Consider the following 23,877-nt stretch of genomic DNA (forward strand, 5'->3'; position numbering starts at 1 on the left):
CTGCCTTCTTGCATAGCAACACGGCTACTCATACACCAACCCATCGCATTTAGGAAATCGATGTGCGTTTGTGTACCAATGCGCTTATTTTTCGGTTTCGCTGTCTTGAGTTTGCATGAAGTTTCTGTCTTAACGGATCCGTTTAAACCAATTTCCAAACTTGGAACAGCTACTCATCACTTTTGTGATAATGGCGGGTTTCGTGTGATGCAGCAATGTAGTGCAACGCTTTGAACCCGATTACACCGTTAAATTTACCGTAATGGGGCTCACATTTGATCTGATGGGGACTAGTTTGGATCTATACGTTTGATGGACAGGAGACATACAGCATACTTGCCGATTACATACATTTAATCGAAAAGTTGGAAATTTGTGGTAACAAAAGCGGAGTTGTGTGTGTGCCAAACACGCTGTATGCTTGGTTGTGAACGCATTGGATGTCACGACTAGGTTTTTTTAATCGTCTCCCAACGCACATTATCGTCCAGTCCGTAGGCACTGAGAGAGACTTGTACTTTCAGTATTGATATTTCCAAGTGTTGGCAACAATCTTCATCAATAACCTAACACATACAGGCACATACACTGACCACAACGTAAGCTTCGGTTAAAGAGCACACCAGTTTTCCAATTGCACTCTCTTCTATACCAGGTACTGCGAACAAGTAAAGGTAAACCTTCCACCGTTTATGTAGGGCCTATTGAGTTTAAATTCGTGTTTGGTTAGCTAGCTAAATAAATAGTACAAATTGATGCATTTCGCAAATGCAATAAAATGGTGGTAAATGTGAAACAAGTCTTGGAAGGACTGTACAGCGTCTAACGTATCATTATAAACGCGTGTGTACACCAACAGCAATTATCTGGATTTCGCAAAGGTAAACAAAATGTAGGAAAGTCATCCCTTTCTCATCTCAACATGGCCACCACATTGTAACGTCATCTTCTATGACGGCAGTGCAATGTAGTTAACGTCGTCTACACCTTTTTTCTTTGGTGGCAAAGAAGTTCCGGTTGGTATTTGAGATGTGTAGGAGTATGGAACGTACGGAGTTCCGGTAAGTGAAAACATCCAATTAAAATGGATGGATCTTTACTTCCAGCGTGGACATATTTGCTTAGAAAACTTTATTGTTCCCCGACAAGAAGTGGCTCTGCTGCGGCGGGTGACGTGTCAGCGATACTGCCCCAGGAAGTGCAGAGGCAGTGTACGTACTGCCAACTCAAGCTGCGAAGTGAAGGGTGTAAAACGGGCTTAATTTACGAAAAACCTCGCGAAACGAAATAATATAGATTTTTATACAACAATAACGTGTTAGGAGATAAGCGGGCATTCCAATCCTACAGCTTTCCATTGGCTGCGGACGATGTTGACCAAATTTGAGACGAAGTCGGCCCGTGTGAAAGGTAAGGTTGCTAAACATATCATTCCTCCCTTACTGGTTCTCTAACGTTTATTGTTATATAACATCCCGAACTTTTTGTTAATAATAATTAGTTGGGGCTGTTCGTTGTATTTGAATGATGTTTTATGCTCGATTGACGTCAGATGAGCTTGCTAGCTAGGATGCTGTGTGGATATAGCTAACGTTAAAGTTACTACATCTTTGCTAACGTTAGCTATAAGTTACTTTGTTTTTGATCACTGGCATACATGAGTCGAAAGGGAAATGTTCTTCTTGGTGTTCTTCTGCCTCGTTTTTGCTAGAATACCGTTGTTTATTTTTATTTTTATTTGTTGTTGCTGTTGCAGGCAGGTCACAATTAATTGCATTGTGGGAGATTATACTCCTAATGTATTTGAATGGTCAGATAAAAATCTCTTCAATTAGAATAATTGTAATTGTGGCCATAGGCAATAGGCTACATTTTTTCCCATAATGGAAGGTCTCTAGCACTGCCTCTCTCACTCTTACTCAGGGTTGAGCTTCCACCCTAAACGGCCCTGGATTCTGGCCAGTCTGCACAATGGAGTTATCCAGCTCTGGGACTACCGCATGTGCACCCTGATCGACAAGTTTGATGAGCACGATGGTAATGACACACACACACACACACACACACACACACTATCCAAACTGCTCTTTTGACAGTAAATGAACAGTGGCACTTACGACGATGTGTCGGTATGATATGTGTTCTTTTGATGTGTGTCGATGTGCTTAGAATGTAGTGTGATAATATTATTTGCTATTGTTAATGTTTTATCATAATTCGTATCGTGTGTTGATGTGACGGTGTGGGGTTTTTCAGGCCCAGTTCGAGGGATTGATTTCCATAAGCAGCAGCCGCTATTTGTTTCTGGGGGAGACGACTACAAGATCAAGGTGAGACCTCACTGTACTTACTGCACTGCAAGCACACACACTTCATGGAACGTGCCACAACTGCATATATTCTAATGCATGAGCTACAGGTGTGTCTGCTGTGTTTAAGGTAAGGTGTGTGTGTGTGTGTGTGTGTGTGTGTGTGTGTGTGTGTGTGTGTGTGTGTAAGATACAGGTGTGTGTGTTCAGTGGGAAAGATACAGGTGTGTGTTCTGCAGGTGAGGTATAGGTGTGTGTGTGTGTGTGTGTGTGTGTAAGATACAGGTGTGTGTGTTCAGTGGGAAAGATACAGGTGTGTGTTCTGCAGGTGAGGTACAGGTGTGTGTGTGTGTGTGTGTGTGTGTATAAGGTACAGGTCTGTGTCTGAGGTACAGGTGTGTTTTCTCCCTCTCAGGTGTGGAACTACAAGCTGCGGCGTTGCCTCTTCACCCTGCTGGGTCACCTGGATTACATCCGCACCACCTTCTTCCACCACGTGAGTCCCGCCCACTTCTCCTGTCGCTCTGCCTCAGTCCCACTGCCTGCACTCCCTGCGCTGACTCTTACTGCGCCTGGTCCTAGGCTGTTGTACAGATATTTCCATCAGGCTGGTAGTTTTTACACAAGGAAATATGTATGTATGTATGCATGCATACATATTGGGGGGCGTAGGTAGCACTGCCTCCTCACAGCAAGGAGGTCCTGGGTTCGAATTCCGGTCGGCCGGGGCCTCTCTGTGCGGAGTTTGCATGTTCTCCCCGTGTTCGCGTGGGTTTCCTCTGGGTACTCCGGTTTCCTCCCACAGTCCAAAGACATGCAGGTTAGGCTGATTGGAGAGTCTAAATTGCCCGTGGGTATGAGTGTGTGAGTGAATGAATGGTGTGTGTGTCCTGCGATGGACTGGCGACCTGTCCAGGGTGTATTCCTGCCTTTCGCCCAATCTATGCTGGGATAGGCTCCAGCCCCCCTGCTGCGACCCTGTTCAGGATAAGCGGGTTCAGATAATGGATGGATGGATGCATACATATGTCTGAATACTGCCCTCCTCTGTCTCTCCTGTTCTCTCGCTCTCTCCCTCCTCGCTCTCTCTCTCTCTTTCTCTCTCACTCCTCCTCCTGTCTCTCTCTCACTCCTCCTCTTGTCTCTGTGTCTGTCTTTTTTAGGAGTACCCCTGGATCTTGAGTGCCTCTGATGATCAGACCATCCGTATCTGGAACTGGCAGTCCAGGACCTGTGTGTGGTGAGTGAGGATGGAGGAGGGGGGGGGTGTTGTGGTGTTGTGGGGGGGGGGGTAATGCTAATGTTTTTCATTTGCAAGCATTACCACAAACCTCCTGTAGTAAACCAAAAGTTCAAGACATTTTTGGCTTCCGCCTGTTCCATCAACATTCAGTTTGGGACTCTTAGAGGTACAATGGGTAAGATTTTTGTGTTAAAACATTGTTACGAGACCATTGTGAATCCCTTCCTGCCGTTGAAAAAGGCTCCCTGACATGTTGACTCACCCTCTGCCTGTGTTTATAGTCCTTAAATTCGGGTTTAAACACTGGCGTTTCAAAATCAGCGGGTTTACAGAGAGGGGGGGGGAGATGGATAAACAGTGTTGTGGTTTGAAGGTGTTTGTTGCTGCTCTCTTGACTGTTAGAAGTCCGAAATTACCTATTGTACCTTTAAAGGGTAACGGCTGGGATCAGCTCTGTGCATTCGCATGCTGTGCATTAGATTAGCGCTCTGTGCATTAGCGCGTGGTGCATTATGTTAGCGCTCTGTGCATTAGATTAGCTCTCTGTGCATTAGCGCACTGTGCATTAGATTAGCACTCCATGCATTAGCGCTCTGTGCATTAGCGTGCTGTGCATTTGTGACGTGATTAGCGCTCCATGCATTAGATTAGCGCTCTGTGTATTAGATTAGCGCGCTGTGCATTATGTTAGCGCTCTGTGCATTAGCATGCTGTGCATTAGATTAGCACTCTGTGCATTAGCGCACTGTGCATTAGCGCGTGGTGCATTATGTTAGCGCTGTGCATTAGATTAGCGCTCTGTGCATTAGATTAGCGCTCCGTGCATTAGCGCACTGTGCATTAGATTAGCGCTCTGTGCATTAGCATGCTGTGCATTAGATTAGCGCTCCGTACATTAGCGCTCTGTGCATTAGCATGCTGTGCATTAGATTAGCGTTCCGTGCATTAGCGCACTGTGCATTAGATTAGCGCTCCGTGCATTAGTGCACTGTGCATTAGTTTAGCGCTCTGTGCATTAGCGCGTGGTGCATTATGTTAGCGCTGTGCATTAGATTAGCGCTCTGTGCATTAGCGCACTGTGCATTAGATTAGCGCTCTGTGCATTAGCATGCTGTGCATTAGATTAGCGCTCCGTGCATTAGCGCACTGTGCATTAGATTAGCGCTCTGTGCATTAGATTAGCGCTCTGTGCATTAGCGCTCTGTGCATTAGCGTGCTGTGCATTTGTGACGTGATTAGCGCTCCGTGCGTTAGCGCTGTAACTGACGCCGTGTTCGTGTTTGCGTCTCTCCCCCCAGCGTGCTGACGGGACACAATCACTACGTGATGTGCGCCCAGTTCCATCCCTCTGAGGACCTGGTGGTGTCGGCCAGCCTGGATCAGACTGTGCGGGTGTGGGATATCTCTGGTGAGGGCGTGGGACTGGGGGTGGGGTGGGGCAGGGGGCTGTGGGGAGAGGGGGGGTTGCGGTTGGGTCTCTGGGCTCTTCTGTACCCCCTCCTCTGTAGCGTGAGGTTCTATATGGTGGGCACATCTCTACTCTACACTCCCGGAAACCTGGAGGGGAAGACATTTACGGGACATTAAGTTTTTACGCCGTCTAGGTATTAGCAGTGAGTGTCAGAGTGAGTGTAGATATAACCAGTGTAGATATAGCAAGTGTTGATATGACCACTGTTACACAGTTAATGTGTTGCATAGTTATTGTAGAGATAGCCAGTGTTAAACAGCTAGGGTGGATATAGCCAGTGTTATAGTTATTGTAGATATGACCAGTGTTAAATAGTTATAGCCAGTGTTACTGAGTTAGTCGAGATTTACAGTAGCCAGGGTTGTGCAGTGTAGGTGTAGTCAGTGTTACACACGCTGAGGTGTGAGAGCAGAGGACACGAGGTGCAGAAACGATTGGATCTGCAGAGGGTTTCTGGGAGATGGAGTTTTGTGTGTTTTTGCATGTTCTAACTCGCTCCTGGTTTTGTCTGTCTGTCTGTCTGTCTGTCTGTCCGTCCTCTGCTAACCCTTCTCTAAATCCGAGAACTCCGAAAGCATGCATTTCAATTCCGCATGTTGCTCTATACAGCATGTGTTGGTCTGTATATCCAGCAGTGTTGCACGGCGGCACACACACGTACACACACACACACGTACACACACACACGTACACACACACACACGTACACACACACACACGTACACACACACACACACACACACACACACACACACACATACACACACACACACACACACGTGTGGGGGGCCTTGTACTGTATGTTTAACTGCAGTGACAGACAAACACGCAAGCTTACATTTTAATGCTTCACGATTGACATGAATAAACATGGAATAAAGGTCCCCAGTTTTTTTCAGTGTCAGGGGAGTCTTGCACATAAACCTACATAATAATAATAATAATAATAATAATATTAATAATAATAATAATCTTACACCCTAATCAACAGGCAATATCCCCACCTCTCGCATGGATTAATCTGTTTAATTCGATTTCCTGTCACACCCTAATAATGTCTCAACATTCTCCACTTATCTGTAAATCGATGTTCCTAACACACTTTTGCATCAGTAATCTCACAGAAGGCCATGGTGTAGCAAGGTAGAGACTTCTAACGCAAGCATGAGCACTCCAAAAAATACTGACCCCTGTAACCTCTCACACGTATGGACTCTTCCAAATACTCACCCCTGTAACCTGTCACACCTATGGAATCTTCCAGATAACCACCCCTGTGACCTAGCACACGCATGGACTCTTCCAGATAATCACCCCTGTAACCTAGCGCACGCATGGACTCTTCCAAATACTCACTCCTGCCACTCAGTCCCCCATCAGAACTGATCACTCCCCAGTCCCCCTCCTGTCCCGTCCAACCCCCCTTTCCCATGCCCCTCCAGAGACATCCACACCTGCACACAGGTAGCTGTGCGCTCACTGTGTGTGTGTGTGTGTGTGTGTGTCTGTGTGTGTGTACACTGACCCTGCACAGTTTGCTGTGTTTGGTGTGTGTACACTGACACAGTCACGCACATGTTCTCTCTCGGACTGCGTCTTGTTCTGAGTCCAGATCATCTCATCTCAGATTACTGACCTCTGGCTTCCTGTGTGCTGATCAACCACACTTCCTGTAACCCAATCACTCTGTGGATTTCTTGTATGCGGATCAGACCTGGGTCAAGTACGCAATTGTTTTGGATACTTTTCTGTGCTTGATTTGTTCTTGCCTTGTCAATTGAGCCAACCAAGAGGACCAGAAGGTGGGGTTTGCACTTTTTGAGAGCAATTCATTGGTTCCCATATGCTCAGTAAAATGTAGAAAAGTATTTGAATCCGAAACAATGACGTATTTGACCCAGGTCTGATACCGATCACTCTGACTTTCTGTGACCCAATCATTCTGTGACTTCCGGTCATTCAGTTTCTGGTGCACGTGTGATTGATTAGTACGGGGGAATGAGGTTAATGATGCTGATGACTGGATTCAGGTCAGGAGCAAGAAGGGAACATTGTGTGTTTCTGTGTTTGTGTTATTTCAGAATACATTTCTCTGTGCCCAAAGTGACTTTGTGTAACATTTATTTGGTTCCCCCGCTCTAGCCTGTGTGTGTGTGCGCCTGCGTGTGTGCGTGTGTAATATGTGGTTTTCCCTTGCAGCATGTGTGTATGTGTAACCTGTATTTGGTTCCCCCTCTGCGGTGTGCGGTGACTTTTGGTTCCAGGTTTGCGGAAGAAAAACCTGTCCCCGGGCACTATGGAAACGGAAGTGCGAGGAATCTCGGGAGTTGACTTGTTTGGAGCGTCGGACGCCGTGGTGAAACACGTTCTGGAGGTGAGAGAGTGAGAGAGAGAGCGCGTGAGAGAGTGAGAGGCAGATGTTTTTCCCCCAGTGGAATAATCATAACTGAACTGTTCTTTTAAAATGGTAAAGCTGACTAGGATTCTATATTTCAAACTAATATTTTTAGTGGATAATTTTTCCTGTTAATTAAAGTGTTATATTGATTATTGCTCTGCCTGTTATGGGATCAGGCCAGTAGAGCAGGGCTGCCCTACCCTGTTCCTGGATATTGTCTCTCCAACCCTAACAAAGCGCACCTCAGTCAGCCACTAGAGATGTCATTGAGCTGCTAATTGGTAGAATCAGGTGTGCCAAATTAGGGTTGGAGTGAACCTACAGGATGGTAGATCTCCAGGCACAGGGCTGGTTACCCCTGCAGTAGCGCATATCTAAATTTGAATACGGGAGAGGGAGGGAATGAATGGTGAAAGGTGGGGACTGCAGGATTGATGACCCTGTGTGACCCCTCTCAGGGTCATGACCGCGGAGTCAACTGGGCCGCCTTCCATCCCAGCATGCCCCTCATCGTGTCTGGAGCTGACGACCGACAGGTCAAGATCTGGAGGATGAACGGTGAGTCTGAGCTCCCAGCCAATCATCTCTCTTTCTCTGCTCTCTCAGCCAATCATCTCTCTTTCTCTGCGCTCTCAGCCAATCATCTCTCTTTCTCTGCTCCAAATTGTACAACACGGCAGCGCCGGTTAACATGCTTTTCACAAGCCCATGGGGATAGTCAGTGGGTGATGTACCAGGCATATTGTTTCCACCCTGACATGTCTGTGTCTGTGTCTGTGTCTGTGTCTGTGTCTGTCTCTGTGTCTGTCTATGTGTCTGTCTGTCTATGTGTCTCTGTCTCTGTCTCTGTCTCTGTCTCTGTCTCTGTCTCTGTCTCTGTCTCTGTCTCTGTCTGTGTCTGTGTCTGTGTCTGTGTGTCTGTGTCTGTGTATAGAGTCGAAGGCGTGGGAGCTGGACACCTGCAGGGGGCACTACAACAACGTCTCCTGCGCCGTGTTCCACCCGCGGCAGGAGCTCATCCTGTCCAACTCGGAGGACAAGAGCATCCGCGTGTGGGACATGTCCAAACGCACGGGCGTGCAGACCTTCCGCCGCGACCACGACCGCTTCTGGGTGCTGGGAGCGCACCCCAACCTCAACCTGTTCGCTGCAGGTGAGAACCACCTGCGGAAACACGACACAACCTCGACCTCAGTGTTTACCTGTGTGCGCCAGATACACTCCTGCACACAAACGGAGGCCATTTACCTGGGCGGGGCACCATACACATGCACACATGCACACGCACACACACACACACACAGACACACACCAGTACTCCACTCCTACCTACAAAGGACAGACAAAGAAATGCCAGTATTATAATAAACGGTGTTGTATATAGTTAACGTTCTTAACCTTGGAGGCTTAATGAACTACATAAGGTTAATAAAACAATGAGGGGGGAAAAAAAGAACATAGTAAACATGTCCCAATTGTCCTACTTGATGCCTGATGTTGGTAGGTTTCCATGATTATATAAATTACTTAAACTTCATGTGATATCATCATCTCCCCTTGAAACGTTTCATACGTTTGTGTCTTGGGAGTGTGGATTCCTTTTTTTTGGACAAAGTGAAAAGATCTCTCTCTCCCTCTCTCTCCCTCTCTCCCTCTCTCCCTCTCTCCCTCTCTCTCTCCCCCTCTCCCCCTCCCTCCCTCTCCCTCTCTCAGGGCATGACAGCGGGATGCTGGTGTTTAAGTTGGAGCGTGAGCGCCCGGCGTACGCCGTGTATGGGAACATGCTCTACTATGTCAAAGAGCGTTTCCTGCGGCAGCTCGACTTCCACAGCAGCAAGGACACTGCCGTCATGCAGCTGCGCAGGTGTGTGTGTGTCTGTGTGTCTGTGTGTGTCTGTGTGTGTCTGTGTGTGTCTGTGTGTGTCTGTGTGTGTCTGTGTGTGTCTGTGTGTGTCTGTGTGTGTCTGTGTGTGTCTGTGTGTGTCTGTGTGTGTCTGTGCGTGTGTGCGTGTGTGCGTGTGTGCGTGTGTGCGTGTGTGCGTGTGTGCGTGTGTGCGTGCGTGAGTGCGTGTGTCTGTCTGCCTGCCTGTCTGAGGGATAAAGTACAGGGTGTAAAGGTGTGCGTTTTCTCTTCTAGCGGATCTAAATTCCCAGTGTTCAGCATGTCCTACAACCCAGCAGAGAATGCAGTTCTGCTCTGCACTGTAAGTCTCTCCCGTACACACACACACACACACACACACACACACACACACACACACACACACACCGTCACTCTCATTCGTACTCATTCATATACACGTGCACGCCCGTGTGCTGCCCCGGTCCTGTGGTGTCTGTGTGCAGTAACACCTCCTCTCCTGCAGAGGGCGACAAACCTGGAGAACAGCACCTACGACCTCTATTCCATCCCCCGGGACAGCGACTCCCAGAATCCTGATGGTAACTCTCTCCTTCCCTTCCCTTCTCGTCTCTCTCCCTCCCTCTCCCTCTCCCTCCCTCCCTCTCTCTCTCTCTCTCTCTCTCATTACCTTAACCACTACGTTACAGGCCGCCCTGAGTTCTGTATTTATGTTTGTATATTTGGCTGAAGCCGCCCCTCTGTCCCCGTCTCTGGTCTCACTCGTGCTCCTCTCTCCACAGCTCCGGAAGGGAAACGCTCCTCTGGTCTGACCGCTGTCTGGGTCGCCCGGAACCGCTTCGCCGTGCTGGACCGCATGCACTCTGTACGTATGTCTGAGTGTCTGAGTGTCTGAGTGTCTGAGTGTCTGAGTGTCTGAGTGTCTGAGTGTCTGAGTGTCTGAGTGTCTGAGTCTGTCGGTGTGTTTGTCTGTGCATCTGTGTGAGTGAGTGAGTGCGTGTGTGATGTTGTTGTTGCTGTTGCCCTGTAGGTGCTTATATAAAACCTGAAAGGTGTGTGTGTGTGTGTGCATGATGATGGTGATGATGATGATGTTGTTGTTGTTGCCCTGTAGCTGCTGATAAAGAACCTGAAAGGTGTGTGTGTGTGTGCGTGATGATGATGATGATGATGATGATGATGATGGTGATGTTGTTGTTGCCGCCCTGTAGCTGCTGATAAAGAACCTGAAGAACGAGATTGTGAAGAAGGTGTCGGTGCCGAGCTGTGAGGAGATCTTCTACGCCGGCACGGGCTCCCTGCTGCTGCGGGACGCGGACGGCGTCACGCTGTTCGACGTGCAGCAGAAGCGCTCCCTCGCCACCGTCAAGATCTCCAAGGTCAAGTACGTGGTGTGGTCCGCCGACACCAGCCACGTCGCCCTGCTGGCCAAGCACGGTACTGCACCCCACCGCGTCGGTCCACTCCTGTCAGTTTGACAGCGTGTGTGTGTGTATCTGTGTGTCTAATCCTGTCCATTTCACAGCGTGTGTGTGTGTGTGTGTGTCTCTAATCATGTCCGTTTAACAGTGTTGTGAGTATGTTTAACTGTGTGTGTGTGGGTGTGGGTGGGGCAACCTATAACCTATTGACCTGGAAGATTGGTGATTCAAGCCCCAGTGGCCACTATAATAATGCCCTTAACTCCACATTGGTCAAGGGGGGATTGTCCCTTTCTTAGTCACATTAAGTAAGTCACTTTGGATAGAACCATCAGCAAAGTCTGTCTGTCTGTCTGTCTGTCTGTCTGTCTGTCTGTCTGTCTGTCTGTCTGTCTGTCTGTCTGTCTGTCTGTGCGTGTGATTCTGCTCTCTCCTACCCCTCTCGCTCACTGTGTCCCTCGCCTTCCCTGTCACAGCCATCATGATCTGCAACAGGAAGCTGGAGAGCCTGTGCAACATCCACGAGAACATCCGCGTCAAGAGCGGAGCGTGGGACGAGAGCGGGGTGTTCATCTACACCACCTCCAACCACATCAAATACGCCCTGACCTCTGGGTAAATACGGCGTCTACACCACCTCCAACCACGTCAAATACGCCCTGACCTCTGGGTAAATACTGCATCTACACCACCTCCAACCACATCAAATACGCCCTGACCTCTGGGTAAATACTGCATCTACACCACCTCCAACCACGTCAAATACGCCCTGACCTCTGGGTAAATACTGCATCTACACCACCTCCAACCACATCAAATACGCCCTGACCTCTGGGTAAATACTGCATCTACACCACCTCCAACCACGTCAAATACGCCCTGACCTCTGGGTAAATACTGCATCTACACCACCTCCAACCACATCAAATACGCCCTGACCTCTGGGTAAATACTGCATCTACACCACCTCCAACCACGTCAAATACGCCCTGACCTCTGGGTAAATACTGCATCTACACCACCTCCAACCACATCAAATACGCCCTGACCTCTGGGTAAATACTGCATCTACACCACCTCCAACCACGTCAAATACGCCCTGACCTCTGGGTAAATACTGCATCTACACCACCTCCAACCACGTCAAATACGCCCTGACCTCTGGGTAAATACTGCATCTACACCACCTCCAACCACGTCAAATACGCCCTGACCTCTGGGTAAATACTGCATCTACACCACCTCCAACCACATCAAATACGCCCTGACCTCTGGGTAAATACTGCATCTACACCACCTCCAACCACATCAAATACGCCCTGACCTCTGGGTAAATACTGCATTTACACCACCTCCAACCACGTCAAATACGCCCTGACCTCTGGGTAAATACTGCATCTACACCACCTCCAACCACGTCAAATACGCCCCTGCAACGATCGTTGTTTGGCTTTATACTGTAATATTGGTATAGCCCTGCCCCTTCCTCCAGTAGAGATAATGGTATAATCCTCTATCCCCCTCCTGTAGAGCTCATGGTATAATCCTCTACAACCCCCTCCTGTAGAGTTCATGGTATAATCCTCTACAACCCCCTCCTGTAGAGTTCATGGTATAATCTTCTATCCCCCCCTCCTGTAGAGCTCATGGTTATAACCCTATTCTCCCCCTCCTGTAGAGTTCATGGTATAATCCTCTACAACCCCCTCCTGTAGAGCTCATGGTATAATCTTCTATCCCCCCCCTCCTGTAGAGCTCATGGTTATAACCCTATTCTCCCCCTCCCGCAGAGCTCATGGTATAATCTTCTATCCCCCCCTCCTGTAGAGTTCATGGTATAATCCTCAACAACACCCTCCTGTAGAGTTCATGGTATAATCCTCTACAACCCCCTCCTGTAGAGTTCATGGTATAATCTTCTATCCCCCCCTCCTGTAGAGCTCATGGTATAATCTTCTATCCCCCCCCTCCTGTAGAGCTCATGGTTATAACCCTATCCCCCCCCTCCTGTAGAGCTCATGGTTATAACCCTATCCCCCCCCCTCCCGCAGAGATCATGGTATAATCCGGACTCTGGACCTGCCCATCTACGTGACGCGGGTTCGGGGGAACAGCGTGTACTGCCTGGACCGGGAGTGCAGGCCCCGCGTGCTGACCATCGACCCCACCGAGTACCGCTTCAAACTGGCCCTGGTCAACCGCAAGTACGAGGAGGTGAGTCCTCCCGCTGGCTCGGTCTGTGGGTCTCACCGACTGGAGGAAAATATGGACCTAGTGCCTGTTACGTCACCCGCTCTCTATCCACAGGCTTGTGAAAACTCCTCCACTAAGCGTGAGAGAGAGTGATTCATCCACAATGTATTGTCCGATAACACAATAGCCTAAAGAAAATCGGAGAGCCCTTCGATGAAGAAAAACAACACCGACTACAATTTATTCTGCAGGAAAAAAATGATTGACTTTGTATTTTGACCACAGTTGTACCATTGACTTTACGTTGTAACACTGAATGACCTGTAATTGGAGCCAACCGCAACAAAAGAAGGTTCGGCCACTTGGTCACCCCTTGCCCAGGCGTGTGATTGACCTGTGACCCCTGACCTGTGACCTGCCCTCCAGGTGCTGCACATGGTGCGGAATGCCAAGCTGGTAGGCCAGTCCATCATCGCCTACCTGCAGAAAAAGGGCTACCCTGAGGTGGCTCTGCACTTCGTCAAAGACGAGAAGACGCGATTCAGTCTGGCCCTGGAGTGCGGCAACATCGAGGTGCGTGTGTGTGTGGCATTTGCCGGCATGTGTAGGCAATGTCTTTAAACAGAGCTAGGGAGTGAGAGATTAACTGATATTTGTCAGAGTATGTAACTAAAGTCTTCAGAAACAAGTGTGTATGGTGTGTATACTTTCAGGGGCAATGGTTGGGTATTTTGAACTTGAACCAGACAACCTTACTGAAGTTGTCTGGTGTAATGGAACCTGTGAAATACTCTCAGTGCAAACCCCACCTTCTGGTCATCGTGGTTGGCTGAATTGCACCAGGGAGGATGAATCGAGCACAGAAAAAGAAGTATTGAATCCTTGACGATTATTTATTTGACCCTGGTTGTAACAATGGGCTCGATTCCACGGTGAGGCACTCTAGAGAAAGGTAGTGAACCTGAATCGCTTCAGTGTCCAGCTGTATGAGTGGACTTTATACAAGAGAGAAAAAGATCTGTGTAAGTGTGTGTGAAGTGGCTGAGTGTGAGGTGTCCTCCCTGTCTGCAGGTGGCGCTGGAGGCAGCGAAGGCCCTGGATGAGCGGGGCTGCTGGGAGCGGCTGGGCGAGGCTGCACTTCTGCAGGGTCACCACCAGGTGGTGGAGATGTGCTACCAGAGAACCAAGAACTTCGACAAGCTCACCTTCCTCTACCTCATCACCGGCAACCTGGCCAAGCTGCGCAAGATGATGAAAATAGGTGTGTGTGTGTGTAACAGCAGTGTGTGTGTGTGTGTGTAACAGCAGTGTGTGTGTGTGTGTGTGTAACAGCAGTGTGTGCGTGTGTGTAACAGCAGTGTGTGTAACAGAACTCATCCATACATAACGGATGAGTTCAGGGAGGTTACGAGTGGTAACTCTGTGTGTGTGTGTGTGTGTGTGTGTGTGTGTGTGTGTGTGTGTGTGTAACAGCAGTGTGTGTGTGTGTGTGTGTGTGTGTGTGTGTATAACAGCAGTGTGTGTGTGTGTGTGTGTGTGTATAACAGCAGTGTGTGTGTGTAACAGCAGTGTGTGTGTGTGTGTGTGTGTGTGTGTAACAGCAGTGTGTGCGTGTAACAGCAGTGTGTGTTTTACAGCTGAGATCAGGAAGGATATGAGTGGTCACTACCAGGGCGCTCTGTACTTGGGAGACGTCAGTGAGAGAGTCCGAATTCTGAAGAGCTGCGGCCAGAGTGAGTATCCCACTTTTATATGATCAATACGAACAGCAGTGCCAGTCCAGTGAGTATCCCACTTTTATATGATCAATACGAACAGCAGTGCCAGTCCAGTGAGTATCCCACTTTTATATGATCAATACGAACAGCAGTGCCAGTCCAGTGAGTATCCCACTTTTATATGATCAATACGAACAGCAGTGCCAGTCCAGTGAGTATCCCACTTTTATATGATCAATACAAACAGCAGTGCCAGTCCAGTGAGTATCCCACTTTTATATGATCAATACGAACAGCAGTGCCAGTCCAGTGAGTATCCCACTTTTATATGATCAATACAAACAGCAGTGCCAGTCCAGTGAGTATCCCACTTTTATATGATCAATACAAACAGCAGTGCCAGTCCAGTGAGTATCCCACTTTTATGTGATCAATACGAACAGCAGTGCCAGTCCAGTGAGTATCCCACTTTTATATGATCAATACAAACAGCAGTGCCAGTCCAGTGAGTATCCCACTTTTATATGATCAATACAAACAGCAGTGCCAGTCCAGTGAGTATCCCACTTTTATATGATCAATACGAACAGCAGTGCCAGTCCAGTGAGTATCCCACTTTTATATGATCAATACGAACAGCAGTGCCAGTCCAGTGAGTATCCCACTTTTATATGATCAATACGAACAGCAGTGCCAGTCCAGCGAGTATAGATGTGACTTCACTATAGCTCTAGTGCAAGTTAATTGTGTGTGTAATGTAAAGTCCCTGCTAGTCCATGTTAACTGAGCTTGCGTGTGTGTTCATATAGAGTCCCTGCTAGTGCATGTTAACTCTGCATGCTTGTGCGTTTATAGAGTCCCTGCTAGTCCATGTTAACTGAGCGTGTGTTTGCGTTTACATTACATTATTGGCATTTGGCAGACGCTCTTATCCAGAGCGACGTACAACAAAGTGCATACCCATAACCAGGGATAAGTTCGCTGAAGGGAAGTACAATTTCAACTTATATAGAGTCCCTGCTCGTGCATGTTAACCGAGCGTGTGCGTTCATGCAGAGTCCCTGGCGTATCTGACCGCTGCCACTCACGGGATGGACGAGGAAGCGGAGGCGCTGAAGGAGACCTTTGACCCCGAGAAAGAGACGGTGAGTCCGATGAGCGCGCCGACGCTCCGCCCCGCCCCCCGCGTGTGATTGGTCGGAGCGCGTGGCTCATTTTGCGTAAACCACGCCCCCGTCCCCCAGGTGCCGGACATCGACCCCGAGGCGCAGCTGCTGCAGCCGCCCCCTCCCATCAACCCCCTGGACACCAACTGGCCCCTGCTCACCGTCTCCAAGGGCTTCTTCGAGGGAGCTATCGCTGCCAAGGGTGAGACGCCCCTAACCCTGTCTGTCCTAAGACCTGCCCCAGTCTGTCCTAACCCTAACCCTGCCCCAGTCTGTCCTAACCCTGCCACTGTCATAGCCCTTGTCCTGTCTCTGCTAACAGGGAAAACTGTGCAATGTTTGTGTACAGGAGTGTAATCTCAGGTGTGTGTGTGTGTACAGGTGTGTAATCTCAGGTCTGTGTGTATACAGGTGTGTAATCCCAGGTGTGTGTGTGTGTGTGTGTGTGTGTGTGTGTATAGGTGTGTAATCTCAGGTGTGTGTGTGTACAGGCGTGTAATCTCAGGTGTGTGTGTGTACAGGTGTGTAATCTCAGGTGTGTGTGTGTGTGTGTGTACAGGTGTGTAATCTCAGGTGTGTGTGTGTACAGGTGTGTAATCCCAGGTGTGTGTGTGTGTGTGTGTGTGTGTGTACAGGTGTGTAATCTCAGGTGTGTGTGTGTGTGTGTGTGTGAGTGTGTGTGTGTGTGTGTGTGTGTGTACAGGTGTGTAATCTCAGGTGTGTGTGTGTACAGGTGTGTAATCCTGAGGTGTGTGTGTACAGGTGTGTAATCTCCGCTGTGTGTGCAGGTAAAGCAGGACAGATGGCTGCAGATTTGGACATGGACGCTCCCGGAGGGGAGGGCTGGGGTGAGGATGCAGAGCTGCAGCTGGATGAAGGTGAGTCCGTCCGTCTGTCTGCCTGCCCCACAGAGACTGCTATTGTCTGCCCTGTGATCCTCTTGTCATTCTCCCTCTCTCACACTTTCATGCTCACAATCACTCTCACTTTGTCTCTCACTCTCCCCCTCACTCTCACACTCTCTCACTCTCTCTCTCAGACGGGTTCATGGATGCGCAGGAAGTGGTGGACGATGGAGGGAAAGAGGACGGAGGCGGCTGGGAAGTTGAGGAGGACTTGGATCTGCCTCCAGAGCTGGTGAGAGATGCATATTCATAACTCCTTTAATAAATAATAATAATAATCTCTGAATCATATGGGTATTAATTATTCATAAATTCCATTCTGGATAATGTGCTCAGCTCCTCTCACGTGTCATGTGTCTGAAGAGTCCTTCTCCTCTCCACCAATAGGAGCTGCCAGCTGGTGCTGGAGGCGGGGCTGAGGACGGCTTCTTTGTTCCGCCCACAAAGGGTATAAGCCCCGCCCAGATGTGGTGCAACAACTCTCAGCTCGCTGTGGATCACCTGCTGGCTGGATCCTTCGAGACTGCAATGAGGGTAATCACACTCACACACACTCACACTCACAATGAGGGTAATCACACTCACACACTCACACTCACAATGAGGGTAATCACTCTCACACTCACAATGAGGGTAATCACACACACACACTCACACTCACAATGAGGGTAATCACACACACACACACACTCACAATGAGGGTAATCACACTCACACACTCACAATGAGGGTAATCACACTCACACACTCACAATGAGGGTAATCACACACACACTCACAATGAGGGTAATCACACTCACTCTCACACTCACACTCACACACACACACACACACACACACACACACACACTCACAATGAGGGTAATCGCACTCACACACTCACACTCACAATGAGGGTAATCGCACTCACACAATCGCACACTCACACTCTCACAATGAGGATGATCGCACACTCTCAATCACACACATTCACACTCACACTTTCCCCTCTCACAAACACACAGTCTCACAGGCACACGGTGACACACGTTCTAACCGGTGTGTGTGTGTGTGTGTGTGTGTGCGCGCGTGTGCGCGATGCAGCTCCTGCACGACCAGGTGGGGGTGGTGCAGTTCGGGGCCTACAAGCCGCTGTTCCAGCAGACGTTCTCCAGGGGGCGCACCTGCTACCTGGGCCTGCCCTCGCTGCCCTGCCTGCGCGGGCACCCGCAGCGCAACTGGAAGGAGGCGGGGGCCAAGCAGGGCCTGCCCGCCGTGGGCCTGCGCCTCGCCGACCTCATCGCCCGGCTGCAGCAGTGCTACCAGCTGACCACCGCCGGGCGCTTCGAGGACGCCGTGGAGCGCTTCCGCGCCATCCTGCTCTCCGTGCCGCTGCTCGTCGTCGACAACAAGCAGGAGATCGCCGAGGTGTGTACGGGTGTGTGTGTACGGGGGGGTGTGTACATTTCACGTTTACATTTTAGTCAATTTGGCAGACGCTTTTAATCCGAAACGACTTCCGTGTGCATAGGTTCTTCCACAAGTTAACACATCCATAACTAGTAAAATATGAAGTGAAGTGCTGTTCTAAACATACAGTCATCATAAGTGCTATGATGGGATCTGACCGTCCTGACAGTGGTAGGCAAGTCATTCCACCACTGAGGAACCAGAACGGAAAACAGGCGTGAACGTGCAGCTCGACCGCCAGGTGCACGTAGAGAGGGAACCATAAGGCGACCGGAGCTGGCAGACCGGAGCTGGCAGACCGGAGCTGTCTAGCTGGGGAGTAGGGAGTGATTAAGGATTGTATGTAAGGTGGGGCAGTCCCCTTAGCAGCCTGAAATGCCAACACTAGGGCCTTGAATCAGATGCGTGCAGCAATAGGAAGGCAGTGGAGGCCAATGAGGAGCGGGGTGACATGAGCCGACCTGGGCTGACTGGTGATCAGGTGGGCTGCAGCATTCTGGACCAGCTGGAGGGGCTTGATGGCACAAGCTGGGAGACCGGCTAGGAGGGAGTTGCAGTAATCCAGGCGGGAAATGACAAGCAACTGGACTAGGAGCTGGGTGGCTTTCTCCGTCAGGAGATGACGGATATGGCGTATATTGTACAGGAAGAACCTGCAGGTTCTGGCAGTGGAGGATACTTGAGGAGCCAGGGTGAGGCCGTTATCAAGAGTCGCCCCAAGATTCTTTGCCGTATGGGAGGAGGAAACTACAAAGTCCTACAAATGCCTGCCATTTACCATCCTCAATAGTCAGTGAGAGAGTGTACGAGTGTTGATGTCACTGTGTTGGTTTCCAGGCCCAGCAGCTGATCACGATCTGCAGGGAGTACATCGTGGGTCTCACCATGGAAACGGAAAGGAAGAAACTGCCCAAGGACACCCTGGATCAGCAGAAGAGACTGTGTGAGGTACATACCTCTGCTTCTTTATCCCTCTCTCCATCCTCCTCTTTATCCTTCTCTCCATCCTCCTCTTTATCCCTCTGCACCATACTCAGTTAACAGAATTGATGCTTTTCTGAGAGCAACGGCTCTGTGCACTGGAACAGTCACTTAGTGTGTTTGTGCTCTGAAACTACGAGTGTGCTTTTACGTACACAGACGGTGAGCGTGTGTTTGTACTGTGAAACAGATGGTCAGTGAGTGTGTTTATGCTGTGAAACAAGAGGGTCAGTGTACATTCTCTCAGTGCTGTGGAACAGACGGTCAGTGTGTGTTTATACTGTAAAGCAGACGGTCAGTGTGTGTGTTTATACTGTAAAGCAGACGGTCAGTGTGTGTGTTTATACTGTGAAACAGACGGTCAGTGTGTGTGTTCATGCTGTGAAACAGACGGTCAGTGTGTGTTTATACTGTGAAACAGACGGTCAGTGTGTGTTCATGCTGTGAAACAGACGGTCAGTGTGTGTTTATACTGTGAAACAGACGGTCAGTGTGTGTGTTCATGCTGTGAAACAGACGGTCGGTGTGTGTTTATACTGTGAAACAGACGGTCAGTGTGTGTGTTTATAGTGTGAAACAGACGGTCAGTGTGTGTGTTCATGCTGTGAAACAGACGGTCAGTGTGTGTTTATACTGTGAAACAGACGGTCAGTGTGTGTTCATGCTGTGAAACAGACGGTCGGTGTGTGTTTATACTGTGAAACAGACGGTCAGTGTGTGTTTATACTGTGAAACAGACGGTCAGTGTGTGTTTATACTGTGAAACAGACGGTCAGTGTGTGTTTATACTGTGAAACAGACGGTCAGTGTGTGTTTATACTGTGAAACAGACGGTCAGTGTGTGTTTATACTGTGAAACAGACGGTCAGTGTGTGTTTATACTGTGAAACAGACGGTCAGTGAGTGTGTTTATACTGTGAAACAGACGGTCAGTGTGTGTGTTTATACTGTGAAACAGACAGTCAGTGTGTGTTCATGCTGTGAAACAGACGGTCAGTGTGTGTTCTCTCTCTCTCCAAGATGGCGGCGTACTTCACTCACTGCAGCCTGCAGCCGGTGCACATGGTGCTGGTGCTGCGCACGGCGCTCAACCTCTTCTTCAAGCTCCGCAACTTCAAAACGGCCGCCGGCTTCGCCCGCCGTCTGCTGGAGCTGGGGCCCAAACCAGAGGTGGCACAGCAGGTAACGTGTGTGTGTGTGGCACAACAGGTAACGCGCGTGTGTGAGTGTTCTATTCCCTCCCCTCTCCTCCCTTCTCACTTGCTTCTCTCTTTCCCTCTCCCTCTCTCCCTCCCTCTCAGACACGGAAAATTCTGGCTGCCTGCGAGAAGACCCTGACCGATGCCCACCAGCTGAACTACGACCCCCACAATCCCTTTGACCTGTGCGCCGCCTCTTTCACCCCCCTGTACCGCGGACGGCCTGTAGAGAAGTGCCCTCTGTCCGGGGCCTGCTACTGCCCCACCTACAAAGGACAGGTGTGCCGCGTCACCCAGGTGAGAGCCGGCACTGTTACACACTCGTCGCTTAGCGACCAGCCTACTGTTACACACCCACCACATATGAACCAGACTTCCGTTACGCACTTGTTGCATAGCGACCAGCCTACTGTTACATGCCCGCCGCGTATGAACCAGACTTCCGTTACGCACTTGTTGCATAGCGACCAGCCTACTGTTACATGCCCGCCGCGTATGAACCACACTTCCGTTACGCACTTGTTGCATAGCGACCAGCCTACTGTTACATGCCCGCCACGTATGAACCAGACTTCTGTTACGCACTTGTTTCACACACTCACACAGGCACACATGGATCACACACAGCACACACTCACAGCACCCACCACACACACACACACACACACACACACACACACTCACACTTAGACAGGCACATCTGCATGCTTCATCAACTCATTTTGTCTTGGAAATGTATTCTTTTGACCCCCCTATCTCTCTCTCTCTCCATTCCTCCCCCAGGTGACAGAGATTGGGAAGGATGTCATTGGCCTGCGTGTCAGCCCCCTGCAGTTCCGCTAGTGACGGGGGGGGGGCACTAGAGGACTCGGAAGGAGGAAGTTACGGAAAATTAAAAAAAACAAATATCCGTGTCTCTTATAGAATCTAATGCAAACATTGTATAACCATTGTGGAACTTTGAACCTATTTCCAGTTAACCAGTCTGTATTTAGCCACAATGCCGAATCTTCACTACTGTGTAAATGTACGATTGTCTGTTAAAACTGCTTAAACCGCCCTTTTGCGCATTGATGTACCTGCAGAGTGAGCCAGCGCTCTCCCTGTACTGCTGCTGAGAAAGCCAATAAAAGCAAAGCTGTCCCCGCGCCCGTGTGTCCGGTGTGTTTCATCCGGCCTTCTCTAGCCCACCGTCCACCGCTGTACCCTGGCCGTGGTCTCCATCGGTCCGTTGCAGTCTAAATAAATGGCTCACTTTCTGAAAATGAAAACTTAAAACCTTGGCAAGTCACAAGCTGAAGGTTTGTAACTCCGCCCGTTTTCCTCGTGGTGCTTGACGAAGACCGAGAAGGACAGAGGACGAGTGCCAAAGCGCAAACGGACATCCTACGAACTCTGAAATTCTGAACCGGATTTTCATTGCAAATACAACTTCTACCCAGTGGCTAAGGTGCTTGACTGGGCACTGGATGGTTGGTGGTTCAAGCCCCAGTGTAGCCACAATAAGATCAGTGCACCTGTTGAGCCCTTGAACAAGGCCCTTAACCCCACATTGCTCCAGGGGGCATTGGCTCCTGCTTAGTCTAATCAACTGCCAGTTGTTTTTGGATAAAAGCATCAGCTAAATAACTAATGTAGTGTAAGTTATGCAGCTACTACTGTAAATCACTGTTTTCATTTACGGCTTTTTTATGGTTCTACCGCATAAAATCTGAAAGTATTTGAAACATTTAAACATTTTTGAAACGGTGTTACGTTTCTGTAACTTTACATTAATGGCATTTTTATTTAAATGTAGTTACAATTATTTTGCCATTTCACAACTACATCCCATATGTTTTAAAACTTCATTAACTTCACCTTCAGTAAATGTGGTTAAAGGTACAATAGGTAATTTCATACTTCCAATGGCCAAGAGAGGAATTGCAGCCTTCAAACCATAACACTTCCCTCCCCCTTCTCTGTAAATGCGTTGTTGTTGAAACGCCATTGGCTGTGGCAATTAGAACCAATTTTCAACCAATGAGCTTGAGTTATTGTACATTTATACAATGTTTTGGTACAGAGTGTCAGCCCGTCAACTTTATATTTTGAAACCCGAATTTAAGGACTATAAACACTGGCAGAGAGTGAGTCAACATGTCAGTGAGCCTTTTTCAATGATGGGAAGGGATTTACAACGTTTTAACACACAAATCTTACCTATTGTACCTTTAACCACTTAGCAGAATAGAATAGAATCAGACCAATGTACAACAAACATCATTCTTTCCTCTTTGCTTAGACAGAGGCCGTGGTTTAGATCAATCACAGAACTGTATAATGTATAAATACAAAAACTATACATTCAGCAATGTGCATCTGATAGAAGTCATAGAAGCATAGAGCATAACAGTAGGGCATATAGTGTGATGAATGGTCATTTAGCACTTTTCTCGGCTCAGAGCACGTTACAGTGATGAGGAGGAAATTTGCATCAAACACCGCTAGTGGGGCGGCACGGATGGTGCAGTGGGTAGCACTGCCGCCTCACAGCAAGGAGGTCCTGGGTTCGAATCCCCGTCGGCCGGGGCCTCTCTGTGCGGAGTTTGCATGTTCTCTCCGTGTCTGCGTGGGTTTCCTCCGGGTACTCCGGTTTCCTCCCACAGTCCAAAGACATGCAGGATAGGCTGATTGGAGAGTCTAAATTGCCCGTAGGTATGAGTGTGTGAGTGAATGGTGTGTGTGCCCTGCAATGGCCTGGCGACCAGTCCAGGGTGTATTCCTGCCGAAGGCACCCCGTCAAAATCTCCTGGCCCCCGGTCCAAGATCACAATCTCCCCCTGCATGGGCCATGATCACAATCACAGACCCCCCAAAAAAATGGTCAGCAGGCCTGACTGGAGTCATTTGAACCATTTGCATGGTCAATAACAAAGGCTTGGATTTTGGTGATAAGGAGAATAAACCAAGCAATCTGGGCTTTTGTCTCCTTTCCTTTAATTCACCCAAATCAGGTTCATCCAAAATCACAAGGTATATTACCATGAGAGGTACAAAAACATATTTACTACATAATACGGTTGTCACGAAAACTCCCAAATACATCTGGGAAAGACTGAGATAAAGGGAAGATGGACTGTGGTTGTATGTAACTACAACATAAGACATACAGTGGGAGCAATCATTATTTGATCCCTTGCTGATTTTGTAGGTTTGCCCACTCACAAAGAATGGAACTGTGTAGAATTTTAATTGTAGGTACATTTTTACATTGAGAGACAGAATATCACAAAATAATCCAAAATAACAACATCATATAAATTTTATACGTTTTTTATCGTATTTTTGCATGAAATAAGTATTTGATCCCCTTCCAATCAACAATAATTCTGGCTCCCACAGACCAGTTAGTTTTCCATTAAGAAGCACTCCTAATCTAAACTCATTACCCAAAACACCTGTGTCAACTTGGTACATCGTTATGTAGCTGTATAAAAGACACCTGTCCACACCCTCGGTCTGGGGCTCCACGCAAGATCTCGCCTCGTGGGATATCAATGATCATGAGAAAGGTCAGAGAT

The 23,877-nt window shown here is 48.8% G+C and overlaps 1 protein-coding gene across 1 annotated transcript; it reads left to right on the forward strand.

Moving 5' to 3' along the window:
• Positions 1-1,101: 1,101 nt before the first annotated feature.
• Positions 1,102-21,463, forward strand: copa (COPI coat complex subunit alpha). Its single transcript, XM_061254036.1, has 29 exons — positions 1,102-1,410; positions 1,924-2,037; positions 2,257-2,330; positions 2,725-2,805; positions 3,473-3,549; positions 4,851-4,960; positions 7,288-7,397; positions 7,880-7,979; positions 8,356-8,574; positions 9,135-9,285; positions 9,559-9,625; positions 9,788-9,863; positions 10,065-10,147; positions 10,494-10,719; positions 11,180-11,318; positions 12,755-12,917; positions 13,323-13,469; positions 13,968-14,157; positions 14,534-14,629; positions 15,671-15,759; positions 15,859-15,982; positions 16,569-16,658; positions 16,820-16,917; positions 17,073-17,219; positions 17,769-18,092; positions 18,972-19,082; positions 20,136-20,297; positions 20,417-20,611; positions 21,098-21,463. Exons 1-29 carry the CDS (start codon positions 1,371-1,373, stop codon positions 21,155-21,157), a joined length of 3,663 nt encoding a protein of 1,220 aa, XP_061110020.1. The 5' UTR covers positions 1,102-1,370; the 3' UTR covers positions 21,158-21,463.
• Positions 21,464-23,877: the final 2,414 nt, after the last annotated feature.

This window comes from Conger conger, chromosome 9 (assembly GCF_963514075.1).
Source record: "Conger conger chromosome 9, fConCon1.1, whole genome shotgun sequence".
Taxonomy (NCBI): domain Eukaryota; kingdom Metazoa; phylum Chordata; class Actinopteri; order Anguilliformes; family Congridae; genus Conger; species Conger conger.

What these genes read in the sequence shown, in the direction of transcription:
- copa (XM_061254036.1), top strand. Translation starts at nt 1,371, where the DNA reads ATGTTGACCAAATTTGAGACGAAGTCGGCCCGTGTGAAAG. An exon ending in CAGTCCAGGACCTGTGTGTG is followed by an intron (nt 3,550 to 4,850) that starts GTGAGTGAGGAT and finishes CTCTCCCCCCAG; the next exon opens with CGTGCTGACGGGACACAATC. An exon ending in AAATACGCCCTGACCTCTGG is followed by an intron (nt 11,319 to 12,754) that starts GTAAATACGGCG and finishes CCCCTCCCGCAG; the next exon opens with AGATCATGGTATAATCCGGA.